At 36.0% G+C, this 18,994-nt stretch overlaps 1 protein-coding gene across 1 annotated transcript in view; it reads left to right on the top strand.

Moving 5' to 3' along the window:
* Nucleotides 1-18,994, top strand: part of RYR2 (ryanodine receptor 2) — a 603,900-nt gene that overhangs the window by 345,606 nt on the left and 239,300 nt on the right. Inside the window, exons 22-25 of the mRNA XM_040967818.1 lie at nt 602-818; nt 2,537-2,641; nt 5,603-5,706; nt 11,221-11,304. Of these exons, the coding sequence (XP_040823752.1) occupies nt 602-818; nt 2,537-2,641; nt 5,603-5,706; nt 11,221-11,304 (510 nt within the window). The remainder of the gene's footprint in view (nt 1-601; nt 819-2,536; nt 2,642-5,602; nt 5,707-11,220; nt 11,305-18,994) is intronic.

The following is an 18,994-nucleotide window of genomic DNA, read 5'->3' as shown; positions in this document are numbered from 1 at the left end:
TGTTTAATTGAGCTAAGAATGAACTATTTAAATAGATGTTAAGTATATGATGTTTAGTATTTTGTTTTTTATTGTTGTTGAAATTGTATTGAAGTTGCCCTTTTCAGCAACTGAAAGTGACACACATAACACTTTTAAGGGATTTTTGTTAAGAGGTTGAGCATTGGAAAGTGCTTTTCCTCACTTCCAATGTGTCAGTATAATTTTATGTTGAATTGTAATGTTCAAAGCAAGTGTTCTCCTTTTCTGATCATTTCTTGAATATCTTAGTACTTTAAGTATCTGTGTTCCATTGGATTTATTCCTCATTCACTTAGGAATACAATCCATGTGCCTTACATTGTCTCACCAGTTTGAAGTCCCTGCTGAGTCATTAGCATAATTCAGGTTGTCTCTTTTGATCAATATGATGCCCTCATATTTTATATTTTATAATCAGAGGGTAGTATGTTACAGGGTGATTACAGTATAAGTGATACTTAGAGGAAAGCGTGGCTTCTGATGAAGCTAATTTTGTACTAATGATGTTCTCTGAATGTTTTATTGATCAGAAAATCTACGTGCATCAGAGATCATTGACTGTTACATGTATCCTTTGTAGGGTGCGCTTTCTGCTTGGCGGACGACATGGAGAGTTCAAATTTCTGCCTCCGCCTGGGTATGCTCCATGTTACGAAGCGGTTCTGCCAAAAGAAAAGTTGAAAGTGGAACACAGCCGAGAATACAAGCAAGAAAGAAGTTACACACGAGATCTGCTGGGCCCCACTGTTTCCTTGACACAAGCTGCCTTCACGCCGATCCCGGTGGATACCAGCCAGGTACCAAGGGCAACTCATGGCAACTGTCCTTTTTGTGTCATCCTCACATGTAGGACTTTTGGGGTTGGAATGCTACCCCAGAGATGCAAACTGCTACTTGTGTGTGGTGTAAGTGGAAATTAGTTACATAAAATTGTCCTCCTTTTTAATATGCCCGTGGTCTATTTCTTCATCCTGCTCCACCTTTTTAGAAGAGTCATCCCAACTCACTAGATTGGTTATATAATGCACAAATGTGTTTCAGCCTAAAGTTTTAAAAACACTGCTATGTAGTGTCTTAGAAATTTTATTTAATGGTATCGTGGAATTGGCAATAAATTAAATAGTTATTTATTTTGATGGTGAATAGCTTCAGTGAAATTGGTTATGTATTTAATCAGTTTTTGAAAATCAAAGTCTTGGGCCCTGCGCAATGGCCTAGCGGCTAAAGTCCTCGCCTTGAATGTGCTGAGATCCCATATGGGCACCGGTTCTAATCCCTGCAGCTCTACATCCTGTCCAGCTCCCTGCTTGTGGCCTGGGAAAGCAGTGGAGGATGGCCCAAAGCCTTGGGACCCTGCACCCATGTGGGAAACCTGGAGGAGCTCCTGGCTCCTGGGTCCTGGCTTTGGATTGGTTCAGCACCGGCTGTTGCCGTCACTTGGGAAGTGAATCATCAGATGGAAGATCTTCCTCTCCATCTCTCTTCCTCTATGCATATCTGAATTTGCCGTAAAAATTTTTTTAAAAATCTTAAAAAGAAGAAAATCAAAGTCTTATATCTAAAGTCTGAAATTATCAGGTTACAGAAGCCTCCAATGTTTAGCCAGAAATTATTTGGCTCCTGAAGTCATATTGCTTTTTTCTTTGTGCTGCTTTTTATTTTGCACAGTTAAAATAAATGTTAGTTTTATTAATGGCTAACATTCAGTTTGATTCATTGATCAAAGCTGGCAGTACCTAAGTACAGTAGGAAACATATGTAGGATGGAAATCAACAGATTTTGGATTTTGTGGTCGTAGCACATGGAGGGGTATCTCAGATAAAGATAACATGTACTGTGTCTTGGGAAGGGAGTCATGACAGCTAACTCTTCATGAAAACACTCCCTCATCACTAGATGTCGTGTTTGTTCTCCTGCAGTGGTTGTTGAAGGACAGCTTGTTAGCTCATGTGAAAAATGTGGCCTCAAGACATGAATAACAAGCCCCACCACTAGTAAACCACTTTCTATTTCCCTCCTTTTAGTGGCAAAATATAACGATTATTGCATTTGTATCTTTTATTTAGTCAGCACTAAAAATAATAGCACAGTTAAGGAAAAACATAAATCCTTCCACCAGACGTTTTTATGCTTCAGGAGTCAATGGGTCCTAATTAGACGCTGAAATGCCTTGGCTCTGCCCTGTGGACACTGGCCAGGTTGGGTCAGAGTCTCTGGGTGAATTTTCTTTTTGAATGGGGCACACTTTGCTAATCTTCCCATATGACTGCATTATTTCCACTTGTCCCCACTAACAGTGCATTGTCTTTGTTAATAAATATGCTTGGATAGCTAAGATGTCAAGAAAATGACAAAGTTTATCTAATGAATATCATGGGATGATTGTATTATTCCATTTCCATGGCTTATGAGACAAATTCTAGGCTGTTTTGATTCATAGTGAGGATAGTTGGCACCAATTTGTATTGCATTGGTTTCTGATGTGTGTTTTCTTTTTCTCTTTCTAAATTTTAGATTGTGTTGCCTCCCCATCTAGAGAGGATCAGAGAAAAACTGGCAGAGAATATCCATGAACTTTGGGTAATGAATAAAATTGAACTTGGCTGGCAGTATGGTCCGGTAAATAATTTTGAAATTTGTTTTTGTATTCTGCTAATACATCTTTGTGAAAACATAACTTTATCTTCCCATTCCTGCTGTAGTGACATAAATCGATCAGATTGATTTTTTTCTCTACACATTAGTTTTAATGCAGCTTTTCCTCACTTAAGTGACTGACATTATTGGCCAGTCTTTTGAAGAATGGCTTAGGAGCTGAGGCAATTGAAAAGGTGTGAATCTTCAACTGGGAGTTATATTTTCAAATTATGATTACCGTAGATAATAGTTTATGAGCCACTTTGTACTGTAAATCAGTGAAATTAAAAATGAGGACTGAAATGAAAAAGAAACATACCAGTTTTCATTTGTCTGTGATGTTTCTGTTAGTCCTGATGTATGTAACAGCCACAACATTGAAACAGAAGTTCACATTTGGAAGACAAGCTGGGAAATAATAATTACATGTTTTCTCATGATTTAACTGCTAAATGCCTCAGTTTACAGTTTGTCAATAAAACTATGTTTCATAAAAACCAATGTTCTATGTAATCTTAGTATATAGTATCCTTACTTTTGGTAAGACTATGGTAGTACTTTATTTCTGTAATATTGTTATTGTAAGTACCCCAAAATTTGTGGTACTTTCTTATACCTGAATGAATGTAGAACTTAATGTACTCATAGTAGTTGTAGGTTTTGCATTGAGCTCTGAATCAAGGGTATTTTTGTTCGTGTTTGTAGTCACATAATATGATAACCTATGCTACTTGGATGTTATATACACAATAAGCACATACACTCATGCACATATGAACATACACATGCAGTAGTGTGGAATGCCACTTAGCCATAAAAGAGTAAAATCCTGTCATTTAGAGCAAAATGGATGGGACTAGAGAGCTTCAAGTTATGTGAGATTAGACAGAGAAATAAAAAGCCATGTTAACCCTGTGTATGTGTGATTATTAAAAAAAAAAAAAGCCCTGAATCTGAACACAGATTATTAATCACTGGAAGCAGAAAAAGTTTGGAGGGGTAAGGAAAGGCTGGTTAAAAAACATGTAGGGAAGTTTTGTATGGTTTATTAAGTGTGACAAATAAGGTAATTTAAAAAATAGTTATAATTTGCATTCTCATATCACTCTCACATATTGATTATTAGGTTAAATTGCAGTTTTAGTGCATGGAGTTATTTAGTTTAGTGCGTGGAGTTAAGGTTGTTTTCAGTCTTACTGATGGATGGTAGCTGGAATTTCTGGTGATGCTGTTGTATGCCTTAAGAGAGGTCAGTGGCTAGAAGTGGCAGCTAAGGACTGGAGATGCATGCTGCCAGCATTTAGTTTCAATCTCTTTCTGACTGTAAAATCTGCTGAAGCATAGCAGAAGGTAAGTTTCTTTCATTAATTAAATAGTGGTCAAACATTTACTATTTTCAGAAAGCATTTACTAATAAGATAGTTTTTTGCTATGCTCTCTGACTCTTCAAAGTTGAGGAAATGTAAAGGTGATAAATGAAAGATTGATGTCCCAATGAAAATCAGGAAGAAAGATGCTAGGAGTATGTACATAGTTAGTTGCTGGATAAATTATAGACAGATTTACCATGTTCCAAGTTGAAGGAAAGATGAGTGTATGCTAGGAAGATGTAAAAAAAATTTAAGTAAACAACCAACACACCAGCAAACTCCATATGCTAGCAACAGCTATTTTACTCAGATTATTCTCAATCATGATAATCTCTATTACAAGCATCTGAGTATCACTACAATGAGTAGGTTTTGCCGTAAAGTCTCAGTTACACTTCTTCTGTAAGGTCTGACAAATGTGTAAGAGGTAATGTTTAACCATTCCTCCACTTAAATTCAACTCAGACTAATAGCATATGTAATATTCCTGCTATGTTGAAAGAACTATGAGTTTTCATATACTGAGAGAGAACCCCGTACTTCCAGGCTGTTTTGGCCACAGTTTCCTCAAGATGTGCTTTCCTTAGACTGCTGGTTGAAGCACAGTGGCCTTTGTATTCCTTCATGGGAGAGACTGAGCCTTTAGTCTGCTTCTGTTGCAGCGAAAAGTCTCAGTAATTATTTGCTGGTAAATTGAAACAGTTCTCTTCTCAAGGCTCATCTGGGCAAGCGTAGCTCTGGTACCATAGCAGGAGATTAGAAATTGGGGAGAGTCACAAACTGACAAGGGAAAAAAATTGTTCTTCATTTGCATAGATGACTTTCATCTTGCTTCCTTTATGGAAAATATTTATGTTGGGTTATCTGATTTCATTAATAATGGAGTGATTTATAAAAGCAGAAGTTAACTCACTGGGTGAGTTTTTGGCAGTCACTTAAGTCATTAATATCTTTAGTACAAAGCACAAATATGAATACACATTAAAACAATTTTTACCATACACTTTTTACAGAAAATTTATTTCAATGTATAAAATAACCAGGTTAGAGCTCATGACTTAGGTATTTGGAATTCATAAAATTAAAGAAATCCACCTCTCCCCTCAGCAAGGAAAAGCAAAGCACGAAACCCAGATCGTTTCTTCTTTGATCTTTCCTTCGAGTTCAGTTGTATAACCAGGAACCAAACAAAGATGAAATTGTAGGTATTATGGAAGCAAAATTTACTTTAATAAAAGAAGGTGGGTAGATGGACAAACATTAGGAAGGTGGGCAAAGTGAACTTCATTGAGCGAAACTCATCTACAGGAGTGCTAGGTGAGCTGAGTGAGCAGACAGGTTGCTGTTTTAGGCCGGGCTGTGATAGAGAAGGCTGAGACTGCCAACCAGAGAACAGGGAGCACGCAGGTGGCAGCTCTTCCCACTGAAGGCACCAGAATAGCCTTGCTGGGCTCCCACCCAGCCTTTCCTTCTTAGTCTCTACCTCCATTTACTTTGCACTGCACAATTGGCTTAAGGTTCCTGCAGTCTGACATAGGAGAATGTTAAATGCCAATTTCTTATTTTGGTTCAGGTTAGAGATGACAATAAGAGACAACACCCATGTCTGGTGGAGTTCTGCAAGTTGCCTGAACAGGAACGCAATTATAATTTACAGATGTCGCTTGAGACCTTAAAGTAAGTTTCTTCACATTTTCTACTTGACAGTTTGTTACCTGAAAGAAACAAAGACTGATGTTATACTTTAATTCAGCTGTGATATTATTTTAATTTCATCTACAACTTTCCATAACACTAACTATACTGGCTTAGAATCTGTCTGGAATTGAGTTTTGTCTCTGTGTGTACATCAACTTTTCCAGAAAGGTATCCTGCTGGCATTTATGGATATTACAGAGAGTTAATGATCTGTGGTCCAGCATAATCCTGTTCAGGTTGAGATCTGTGGACTAGAAACCAGGGCCAATCACAGTTGTTATTTTGTCATATAGAAGTCAAAGATAGAAAATGTTTAGAAAGACTTGTACCGATTTTAGTATATAGATTGTTATCTGTCAGAGCTATTAAATTTTAAAAATGTAGGCTAATCTACTTACATGTCTTCATTTTGAAAATATACCTAATAATTTTTTTTTAGAAAATCCTGATATTCTGGATAGTAAATGAAAATTAGACTTTTACCAATGACAGTTTGAGAAGCACTCATGTATTTATACAACTCTGAATTAAAAATTTAAAATAAGCTTGTTTTTATTGATGGAGTTTTAAGAATGTATTTTGTTGATGTGTACCACAATTCTCTAAAATAAGATGGAATTATTTATACTTGTCCCATTTAAGGCTAGAGAGTTACTTCCCGTGAAGCCATTTTACTAAGGATCCAGATTATAAAACTTAAAAATTGTTTCACATTTTAGTTTGATCACAATTATCTGTTCTCAAAAATACATATTAACTATCATAGAAGTCTACAAATAGGGCAAAGAGAAGTTACATTTTACTAATACCTGAAAAATAAGGTCATAGGCAAATGACAAAATAGATAGATAAAAGTGATTAGGTATGTAGGTACATTGTCAGTGATGAGGGGTGTAACAGAGCCTAACATGCGGGGAAGTAAAGTTCCATGTAGCATGTGTATCTACTCCAAACTTAAAGCAGGACTCCCACTTTGAAACATGTTAAATGTACTTATATTACATGATATTAGATTTTCTGCCTTATGCCTACCTTGTCATGATAAATTTTATAGCAGGAAGTTAATCTTGTAACTGTTTTAAGGGACTATACTACTGTGATAATTTGGGGAATAATAACAGATACTGGAAGGGAGGAAGAACGTACAGAACAGTATTGTGGTATAAATGAGTATATTTAAAAATAAGATAGTATATACAAATCAAGTAAATTTGAGGTTTGCTTGTAATAGTGTATAGTCATTGTCATGATCTGGGTACTTGCTCAAGGACACTTCAAAAATTCTATGGGAAAACTAAATTAAAAGATGTTTATTTTGCTACAAAAATTTTGAAAATGTGCAATTTTTCCTAATTTTAATATTGCCACAAACTTTCTGAAGTATCCATAAGCATAAACTTATTTTTTAAATTCTTACTTTCTACAAACTTTTTAAAATACCCTGGTGTTCAGTCCCATCTTTCTTTGTGATCCTGAGGCTTGTACATTTGACTTAGTAATTCAAAGCATTCATTTCCCTATCCTATATAACAGAATGCTTCATTGAAGGATTGTAGTTTAATATAACTTCATTAAATTTGTTGTATATTTCATCATTGTAATCATTGAGTGAGGCCAGCTGTTGTGAAGACTACTTCCTAAACTTTTGAAATTCCTATATGCACTTATTATATTGATTATTGACTGTGTGTATGATCGAGGCCCATTCCTAACAGCTGCCAGTGACTGGTTTGATTAATCATCAGATTGCATATATCATGTGATGAATGCTAATGACTTTTTCTGTGAGCTAATTTTTCAGGCATAGGGCTTCCTGTCTGTCCTCCTTTCTCCTCTCCCATTTCCTTTGTGTTCATTTGTTTTCATGGCAGGTAAGAGCACAGCCACTGAGGTTGGTTGGTCCAGTTCTGAGGATTTGTTCTACCCAAGCAATTTTGCTGGGTGACCCAGCATTTCAAAACCTAAGTTTATTTCTGATGGGTAAAACAGGGATCAAAATGTGTCTACTTCATGAAATTTTGGATGGGACTAAATGGTAGAACATTGATCAAGTGTGTAGCACCATATGTCTGACAGAGGAACTATATGTAGTATTTAATGTTGTATAACTAGTATTTAATTGTATTTATTTATTCTAGTATTTATTTATTGTAGTATTTATTTGCTACATAGTTGGGAGAAGGCAGGAGAGATGGACTACTCCCAGCCTCTGATCTGTTGATTCATACCTATAATGCTCAGGTGTTCACCAGACTAAAGCTAAGGGTCAGGAACTAAATTTGATTCTACAAGATAGAGGGCAGAGACATAACTGCTTGACCAATTATCTGCTACCTACTGTGGTGTGCAACAAAGGGATTATAATTGAGAGAGGAACCAGCAGTCAAATCAGTGCACTCGAGTGTGCTGTGCAGATATTTCAGCAAGCATCTGACTTACTATACCAAATGCCCATCCCTGGTTATGTCATAATATATTATGGGAAATATTCGCAACTTTAGCATTATATCCTAAGAGTTGCCAACTAACAAGCAAACAAGAAATTAGATCATATTATCTCTTTTTTCATTAGTGGTGACTCATGTGAGTATGAATTTTTGATGCTCTCTTTGTGATTTTTCTATCACCTTACTTTAGACTTGGATTGTCATCTGTTAATTGTGCAATACTGCACAATTGTGGTACCCTCTTTGAAAACAGCACAGCTTGTTGGAGTGTGCCTGCCAAGTGATCCCAAATACACTGATTTTGATAAATTTTCATTTCTGGTTGAATTTTCAGGCCATACAGTATTTTTCAAATTCCAAATAATAATTTCTGTACATATTACATATTATAAATTAATGTTACAATGATGTTTGCTTGATGTGGAATATATTTATATATAATATTTCTATATAAATTAACAAAAATATGGTGAAACTTCGATCTTTTTTATTTTGGCCAAATATTTTATCTTGAAATTAGTTTTTGAAAATAATTGTGTCGTTGTATGCATATGACAGCTTCTTAAGAACTTACTGCGATATAGGTTTTGCAAAAGCTATCAGGGATTGCACAGTTTTGATGTATGAAAATATTTCTGTTTTTTTAATAAACTCTTTGGAGTCTCCTCATTTGGTGGGAGGATTGGGAAGAATAGGAACACAGAGGTAGAACAAAACTAAGGAGAAAAGTAATAGATAGGAAAGGCATAATTTTTTTTTGTCTAAAATAGCAGTTTTTTCCTGCTTCAGTATTATTTTTTTTTTGTCTCGTATTGGTGACAGTCATTATAATTTCTACATGTTATACATCCTGTTAAGTACAATCCTGATTGCCTTCTTCTAATTGTGCAAACTCTTTGGCAGTATTCTCATCTTGCTCAGGGCTTAATTAGCACATAGGTGCTGACAGCACCACAGTGTACACCACCCTTACAGATATCCTCTCTGAACAGTGGAAATGTATTTCCTGCCCCTCAGCTGAACACAACAGAAACACCTGGACTGGTCACCTCACCTGCTGTATGAATATAATCTCACTCTGCATAAGTCAGGACTCGATGGTCCCTTTGCGTGTGTGTTTGCATACAGCCATTTGGCAAGTCTTCTTAAGCATAGTTCCAGTTTGCCCGTTTACTCTGTTTTCACAGAAGCTATCCAGACCCATAACCTAGACTACCATAGTGGTCTCCTAGCTAATCTTCCCACTTGATCTCTTCATTTTGCACATAGCAGCCCATATTTACACCCACAGAAGCACACACACACTGACAGAAGCACCAATTCATTTGTGTGTTGCTTAAACAATTCAATACCTTCCCATTTCACTTGACTAAGATCTCACATCATCTTGAGGGACTGCAGGGACTTGAGATATCCCATTTTCATCCTGTCTTATGCTATTGCTTTTGCTTGTTTCTTATATTTCAGTGTCTGTGGTCTCTGTGCTCCAATAAATAAAAGTTTGCATTGGCTCATCTGCTCTCTTTTCTTTGTCTTATTTCCAATGGATTTTTTCCTATGTATCATTCAAGTAGTCCTTATTCCTCTATAATAATTAGTACACCAATGATTCCTCCTCTCTTCTAATACCTTACAGATTTTATAGTTCTCACCAAAAATCATAAAAGTATTCCATTGTAAGGTTATTTAATATTTATGTTTCAACTAGATGATAATGAATGAGGGCAGGAACTTTGATTTCATTTAATGCTTTTTTTTTTTAGGAAAAAAAGATTTCATTTTTAGAGCAGTGTTAGGTTTTCAACAAAAATGAAAAGGAAAATACAGAGATTTCAAAAATACACTGTTCTCACTTGTAAAGCATCATTGTTAATATCCTCTACAAGAGAGGTAACATTTGTTACAATTGATGAACTGTAATGTTGATGCATCATAACCACCCAATGTCCATAACATGATTTGTTTTAACCCAACAATAGTGCTAACATGGTATCTAGTACTTGATGTTTTCTAAAATGCTAAATTGCTTGGATATTGAAAATGTACCTCAAGATTTGTAAGTATAATTTGCTATGATAATAATTATTGAAATATATAAGGATGACAGGTATGTGTTGCCAGATTTTATAGATCATCTTGGGAAGACACATTGTAATTTGAATATTTCTATTTCAAACAAGATTTATGTATTAATTTATTTGGAAATCAGAGAGGGAAAATGGAATTGAAAGAGGGAGATGAAGAATGAGAGGGAACGGGAGTAAGGGAACAAGAAGAAAGAAGGAAAGGAGGAAGACTGATAGAAAGAAATCTTCCCTCCCCAGATGGCTGAGCTGGCTGGAGCTTCACACAAGTGTCCCATGACGTTAGTAGGAGCTCACGTATAGACCATCTTACTGCTTTGCCTAAGTGCATTAGCAGGGATCTAAATTATAATTGGGACAATCAGGTCTCAACCTGGCATCCATATGGGATGCTGACGTACAAGGTGGTGTGATAAATCACTAGGCCATAAAGCAGGCCCTGGCTCTTTCTTGATGGAAGTGCACTTAAACAACCTGAATTTAAGATAAATCTGGATGTTATCATCAGCTTAGAGTTTTACCATCCTAGATTTTACATCCCTCATTTTTTTGTATCACTGCTCTCAACACATTGTCTTGTATTTATTGTATTCAGCACAGACTCTGCCACTTGGTGGCACTGAAAAGATTTCTGTTTTTTCTATCAATGAAGAAATGAATGGATGGAGGAGTCTGTTTCTTTTAGATAATATGACAAGAAGTCTGTCCTGTATTCATTTTTGAGAGTCAAAATTCTGTCCTTTATTGACCAACCAATCCAAATGTAATTGGCACATTCTTCTTTAGGTAATATAGATAGTGGATAATCTGTCTAGGTAGATAGATTTGGTACATAATATATGTATTAGATACATGAAGTTATCATGTTATAATGGCCTATAACTGACAATGACCTTGAAGACCATGAGCAGACAGTTGGTTAAAAATTGGCTTATTGCAACTTATCTTTGTTTTGTTTCCAGGACTTTGTTGGCCCTAGGATGTCATGTGGGTATATCAGATGAACATGCTGAAGAAAAGGTGAAAAAAATGAAGTTGCCCAAAAAGTAAGTTAAATAACTAAGCTGTATTGAATAACCTATGCACTGATTTGTTGCACCTACGTGACTTGATTGGTGTACAGATGCCGTGGTTACACTTCAGCTGTAATGTTCAGAGTTTAAAAACTCAGTCAATGGTTAAGATAACAGCTAACATATCCACATGTCAGATCAATGTACTTGATTTCAATGCAAGGCTCCAGTTTCCTGCTAGTGTAGGCCCTGGGAGTCCTTGATGTCTCCCATGATTGAATTCCTGTTGCACACACAGTATAGAAGACTGGAATTGAGTTCCTGGTTCTGGGCTTCAGTGCCAGCCCAGCTACAGTAATAAGGTGGATTTGTGGTAGCGAACAAGTAGAATGGAGATCTTTGTTTGTCTATTGGCCTGTCTCATCTAGTCCATCCCTGTTTATAAAATAAAAATTTTTAAACCCTGAATTAAAATTAATTGAGTTAAGCTGGGGACCCCATTATGTCTCTGGTGAATCAGTATCGCTTTGCCTGAAGAAGAAACAGTATGGAATGTGTTTGATAGTGCATTATAAAAAGTGTGTTTATAAGTATGTTTCTGATTGTATATAGCTTTCCACTTTCTGCTCCCTAAAATAAAACAAATCAAAACAAAACTTGTAATTTTGGGGCTTTTTATTAATAAAATGTATTTCAGGAATAATTATAAAATCATCTTGTTATTACTATTTTAATATTTTAAGATGGTAGCTATATGGTATATTGGTGATTTTTTCTTACTATACTATGATCTAGACCTGTGATTATCATTGCCTTCTAAAAATTTCTTATCTGTTAATGGAAATTAAGAGAATAAAATGTTTCTGTACAGCAAAGGTAATGGTAAAATAAAGAAGCAGCCTGAAGAATGGTAGAAAATGTTTGCAAATTATATACCTGGTAAGATCATTATAAGGAAATATAAGGAGCTGAAGAATATCAAAAACAACAGAAGAAGTAGTTAAGAAATTGGATCACTTATATACAAGTGACAGACATACGAAAAAATTCTCAGGATCATTACCCATCATGGAAGTGTAATAAAAAAGACAGTAAGTTTTCACCTCACTTCAGTTACAATTGATTATCATTTAAAAATGAAAAAAAAAAGCTGATGAGGTTATAGGAGAAAGGTAATCTAATACATTCTTGCTGGGGATGTAAACTAGTACAGCCATTATGAAAGAGTGTGGAAATTCTTTAGGAGTCTGCAGATAGATGTATCGTATGACCCAGTCATCCCATTCCTGGGAATTTATTCAAAAGTAATGAAATCATGATATGAAGCAGCTCTCTGTACGCACATGTTTATAGTGGCTCAGCTCATAGTAACTAACATAATATCAATCTACATGCCCCTTAATAATGAGTGGATAAAGAAATTGTAGCATACATACAAGGATGGAATACTACTCGGCCATAAAAGAGAATGAAGGATCATTATGCTTAGGGAAATAAACCAGCCACAGAAAAATAAATATATGATTCTCCTGGTTTGTGGTAACTGATACACAGAGTACAAAAGCACAGCATATATGAGTGAAATTGACCTTTTGAGATTTGATTATAGTCCTTATCTGTATTCCTCAAGAACAGTGGTTTATCTTCTTACTGCTTGTTGAATTCTTGCTTTAGTGGTGGTGGTAGTAAAGCTTGTGAGTATAATGTAAATTGAAAGCATGTCATTGCAAATACTAAAAATCATAAAGGGAAGAGAGGTAGGAATGAAGGTGCTAGGGAAGACCGTGTGGGAATTCTCTTCTTCACACTATCAAATATTTGACAGTTCCCTTTACATAAATAGGAAAAGTTGGAAGAATACCTACTTCATAGGAAAAGTTTAGGATTAAGTGTTCAATATTTTATTGTTTTTCATGTTAGTATCATTTACTAATTTATTTTAATGTTAAGTATTCACACTGCTTTCCTGAAGACCGTGGATTGCAAATAACAACAGGTTGAGAGGTGTTAATGATATCATGGAGCTAAACTAAGTAGCAACTACATAATCTCTGTTACTCACCTCATGTTATCTCTTATAATCATAAAGCCCAAGTAGTAATCATTTGCTGACCAGGAAAATGTGTATTTTATGGGCCCAGCGCAATGGTGCAGTGTTAAGGTCCTCGCCTTGCACGCCCAGGATCCCATATGGGTGCCGGTTCTAATCTCGGCAGCCCCGCTTCCCATCCAGCTCTGTGCTTGTGGTCTGGGGAAGCAGTCGAGGATGGCCCAAAGCTTTGGGACCCTGCACTCACGTGGGAGACCCGGAAGAGGCTCCTGGCTTCGGATTGGCTCAGCTCCAGCCTGGGGAGTGATTCATTGGATGAAAGACCTTCCTCTCTGTCTCTCCTCTCTGTATATCTCCCTTTCCAATAAAAATAAAATAAATCTTTTTAAAAAATGTGTATTTTACAAAGCCTTCTAGCTGGATAGTCTATGAACATTTGTACTTAAGTGCTCCATAAAAGAATTGCTATATGTTTTTAGCTTTCATATTCTAAACTATTTTCTTCAAAATTTTAAACAGTTACAAAGGATTGTGATTTTATGAGACATTTCACAAATTGCATGGAGTTGTACTGTTGCACAAGTTTTTCCTGGAGTTGTACTGTATCTAATGAAAACAGATTCACAGCATCCCCTGATCATCTGTTTAAAAGTAGTAGGAAAACGTTGATATTGGAGAATTTTACATGATTTTGTTTTTATCCTTTGTGTTTCCGAACTATTTCACTTACAGTATATCCTGCTGATAAACAACATTCCTTCTGTTTGGCAGTGTTTGGTTAATCTTCTATCATAGCTTGTAAATCATATATTTATTTAATTATAGTCTTAAATCCTTTTATTCTGTGTGATTATAGTTTAATATAAACTTTATAGTCTAAATGTTTTCTTTCAAGTTGGTTTTTCAGTGTTCAAGTTTCAAAAAAGCTATTGAAGTGAATTTTGAAGACAATTTAAGAACATGTATATATATATATATATGTATATTTAAAATTTATTTGGAAGGCAAATTTACAGAGAAGTGAGAGAAGTATCTCCATCCGTTGAAAGCATATCATTGCAAATGGCCACTGTGGCCAGAGCTGAGCTGACCTAAAGCTGGGAAACAAGAGCTTTTTCCCTGTCACTCACATAGGTGCAGGTCTCCAAGGCTTTGGGCCATTCTCCATTGCTTTCCAAGGCCATAAGTGGGGAGCTGGATTGGAAACGGAGCAGTTGGGAAATGAATGGGCATACATATGGGGTCCAGGCACTTAAAGTGGAGGATTATCCTGTTGGACCATGGCTCCTGCCCCAAATAAAAGATAATTTTAGATAAAGATTAATATAAAGAGAAAATTTTGTTAGGAAAAGCTCATGGTATGGAATGTTCAGCTATTCTTTTCCCATTTGTGAAACATAGCCCTGGATAAATATTGTTTCCTGATGGAAAAAGAAGAGTTTGTAGGATTAGTTGCATTTTTTGTTAACATAAATAATTTTTGTTTTGAAATAATCATTTGGTTTAGTGAATCAGAAATTATAGTAGTTTATCAGAAACAATGTTGTATGATATTTTAATAGACAAGTCAGTCATATTCAAGTTCAATTTTTAAATGTATTTAAAACCACCTAATTTGCAAACAATTTATTTTCTCATTAAAACCATTTATTTTCTTGGATTTTAAACAGCTATTCCAGCAAAGTCTTTATTAAAACTAAAATATGAAAACTTCAGGAGTACTCCCAAGTTTTGGTACTTTTTTTGTGTAAGCTAGAACTGTCTCAGAATAATAAACTCCCGATTATTGTAACGAAATTTGAAAAGAGGAGATGGCAGACATAATTTTTCTTGAAGATTAGTTTCAGAATGGAATGGTTTCAAAAGGAATTTTCTATGACATGTAAGAGACACATGGATGTGTCTGTAGAGAAGAAATTGGAGGAAACAAATTTTAAAGGAGAGAGGTGATGATTAAAGAGCAAGGTTTCCTATCACTTCTATCTTCGTGTCCCTGTCCCCTGTCAGTCTGCTTTTCAAATAAATAAAAATAAATCTATGAAAAAAATACATGAATGAAAAATTGTGTTGAAACAGTTGACTTTTTCTGTGAGGATGAAACCGTGTAATTGTAAAGAAAAGGCAACTTTGTACACTCTTAAGTATAATGCGTAATTTTCACAGCCCATATATTTTAAATATGTCAATATGCAGCGTTCTTATTTTATCCAGTTGCCCTCAATTTCACATTTAAGTCCCCAGGGACCTTGTAACCAGGAGGCATTGTGATAGTAACAGCTCAGTTTTTAACTGTTTATTATGAACTCAATTACCAGTATTTTCTGTGTTTGCATTTACATCTAAGTTTGGTGCCATTATCATGTTTCTGAAGTGATCCTTCCTCATTGTCTTTAGTATTGTAGTCTCTTTGAAATTCTACTTGTTTCCATTCTGTTTTGCTGTTTTTCCACCTATTTTTAAGGCATACATCTTGTGCCATACTATTTTTTAATGTGTTCATTTTTCTAAGATTTATTTAATTTTTATTTGAAAGGCAGAGTTACACAGAGAGAAGGAGAGACACACAGAAAGAGCTCTTCTATCTCCTGGTTCACTCCCCAAAAAAGCCACAATGGCCCGAGCTGAACCTGTCCGAAGCAAGGAGCCAGGAATTCCCCTTGGTTTCCTTCTTGTGTGCAGGGACCCCAGGACTTGAGCCATCTTCTGCTGATTCCCAGTCCATAAATGGGGACCAGAATTGGAAGTGGATCATCTGGGACTAGAAACAGTGTCCAAATGAGGGAGCCAGCACTGAGGGCTGAAGCTTAGACTACTACAGCACTGCATCAGCCCCAGCTCGATTACATGTTAGTTTATTTATTACCTGATTCCCTGGTAAAACATAATTTCCGTAAAATAGAGATTTTAGGAGCTGATGTGGTGATGCAGCAAGCCAATTCTCCACCCTGTGGCTCTGGCATTCTATATGCTCTCTGGTTCAAGTCCTGGCTGTTCTACTGATGATCTAGCTCTAGCTTTCTGCTTAGGGCCTGGAAGAGCAGCGGAGGATTCCCTTGTTGTCCTGCATCCATGGGAGACCCAGGGAAAGCTCCTTACTCCCAGTTTCAGAACAGCTCAGTTCTGGCCTTTGTGGCTGGGGAATGAACCAGTAGGTGGAAGACTTTTTCACTCCATTTCTTCTTCTCTGTAAAAATCTGCTTTCGTGTCCCATATTATTCAGTGATACATAACATATTCCTAGAATAGGACCTGAAAACATTCTGCTGTTGGTGAATTTGGATTCAGGGTTTATACCCATGTTATTTCCAGGATTGCCTCAGTTTTTCATGCTTGGTCATTTGCTTTTGCCAACATTTTTTGAGTTGAATTCATGCATCGCTGTGGACATCTTTTGCATGCGTGCTGTCGTACTGCTCTTTGGTGATGAGTCCGTATGTCAGGTGCTTTCCTCATCTGTCCTAGAGATGGATCTTCTCTGTGCCTTATCTAGGATGTCGTAGGGAATGGTGGTCACCTAAAGTGTTTCCTTTGGTTGCTCAGGGATTACAGTCCACTATTGGAGGGAGAAGCAGTGGTTTGCTAGACTTGTTTTACTGTCAAGTCTGTTCCCTCTAATTTTGCGATGCAAATGTTTGGGCACATGTAATGATGGGAGTTGGCCGTTTTCTGGAGCACAAAACAGAATGTTCACCTTTGCTATGGGATCTTTTACTTTGGTCCTCACTTGGGTTGGCAATGGGGAATGGTTTGCTTACTTTCAATTCCTTCCTCCTCTGGGCTCTCAAATTGTTAGCCTGTTTAAGACTGGAGACCCTGGATATTTGATCTGTTTTTTCTTTCCATCCCAAAATGTTAGACCTTAATGAATGGAGAAATAGGTTTTGTTTTTTGTTTGGTTGTTTGTTTTTTGTTTTATTTTTTTAAACACAAAGCCCTTCTCTAAATATTGTTATTGCTGCATTAAGTTCCAAAAGCTACTTTTTCAAAATCCAGATCAAGAAATTATTTTTTTTTTGAGAAGTCCCTCTCTTGAAATGACCCTTTTTGGTGGGTATTGAGAAACCCTCATGATATTGTTTCAAAGAAAATTACTGGAAAGAACTCAAAGTGAAAGGAAGCAGAGGGCAGAGCACAGGGCGCATTGTTCTATTTCCTTTCCATTTAAAAAGAAATAAGAAGAGAACTACTTAAAGGGCTGGATCTCCTGTCTATTCCTTTTATGATTTCAACATCAAAAAACATTTCTTTTGTGTTTATTTTCTTGAGAATAGCTTTTGAATGTTTTCTATGTACTTTGAAAATGTCAGCCCAGTATTAATTTCTTGTAGATTACTTCTGGTACAACTTATTCTAAGTATCTCTGGTATACATTCATCTGAGATTTTCCCATTTTGTTCCAAGGTACTCGAAGAGCTGATTTGGTTTTGAAATATGCAGCTGATATCCACTAAACTTGGACAGAATTTTTTCATGTTTACTGTATATATTTCAAGGAATAATGACTTTCATTCATTTAATTTGATTCATGCTTAACAAGCAAGTTTTAGGTGTGAGCATGGTTAGACAAAAGAAATAACCTTGCTAAGGTGTTTTGGGTACTTTCCCATATTTTTGTTGCATCACTTTATTACCCCTTTAGTTGCATCACTTTATTACCCCTTTAGTGAGAGTACACTGAGTACTGATTTTGAAAAGCATATTTATCATACCTGCTTAGGAAAATGTGGATCAGATGAGAATGAAATAGAAAGGTGATTTTCTTCTCAATATGGCAGTTCATCAATGGAGTGCCAAGTGCTAATAGTTTTGTTGTTGTTGCTTTTCTCTTTTGTTACTGATGCGAATCAAACTGGTGCTTTGCCAGATTTTATTGCTTGGTTGGTTGGTTGGTTGTATTGTTCTTTTTCCAGAGGCATTTAAAAAAAGAAATTTTACTATAGGGAAATCTAGACCGTTTAGGTATTGTATTACTCTGTTTCTTTTTAAAAATTATTTTATTGGATTATGTGCTTGCCAAAAACGATGGTAATGGCAAATATTTTTGATATTTTGAATGTGAGCAGTTAAATGCATTTAATCCTGTGTGTAGTTCTTATAAAGTGATTCAATAGAATGATTGATGGCACAGAGACATTTCATATTAAAACAGAGGGGGAAAAATATGTACATAACTAATCAGATATAATGGAGGAAAATGAGAGAGATCAGAAGCAGTTGTCTGCCTGGTGGATTTATCCCAGGAAGTTTGAGAAGATGAAATCTTACTGTATCCTACATAATAAATGTTTAAATTTAAGCTATTAATATTTTATATTGATACAGGAGTATCAGTCATATGTTCTGTGTTTTGAGTTGTAAAATTTTACTCTTTAAAAAAAGATGTATTTATTTGATAAGGACAGGGTTATAGAGAGAGAAGAAAAGAGATTGGTATTCTATCTGCTGGTTTGCTCTGCAAATGGCCACAGTGGCTCTGGCTCTGCCAGTCTAAAGTGAGGAGCTAGAAGCTTCTTATGGGTCTCTCAACAGGAAAATGCCCCAGGAGAGCAGATAGTCCAGTACATGTAGGAGCCCAAAGCCTTGTGGTCTTTTTGAATGAAGGCAGGAACCCCAAAAGCTTCTTCTGGCTCTCCCATGTGGTGCAGGGTCCCAAGGCTTTAGGGCATCCTCTAT

This window comes from Ochotona curzoniae, unplaced genomic scaffold (assembly GCF_017591425.1).
Source record: "Ochotona curzoniae isolate NIBS_2020 unplaced genomic scaffold, NIBS_Ocur_1.0 scaffold_4683, whole genome shotgun sequence".
NCBI lineage: Eukaryota > Metazoa > Chordata > Mammalia > Lagomorpha > Ochotonidae > Ochotona > Ochotona curzoniae.
This window is presented reverse-complemented; position numbering and strand designations above follow the sequence as displayed.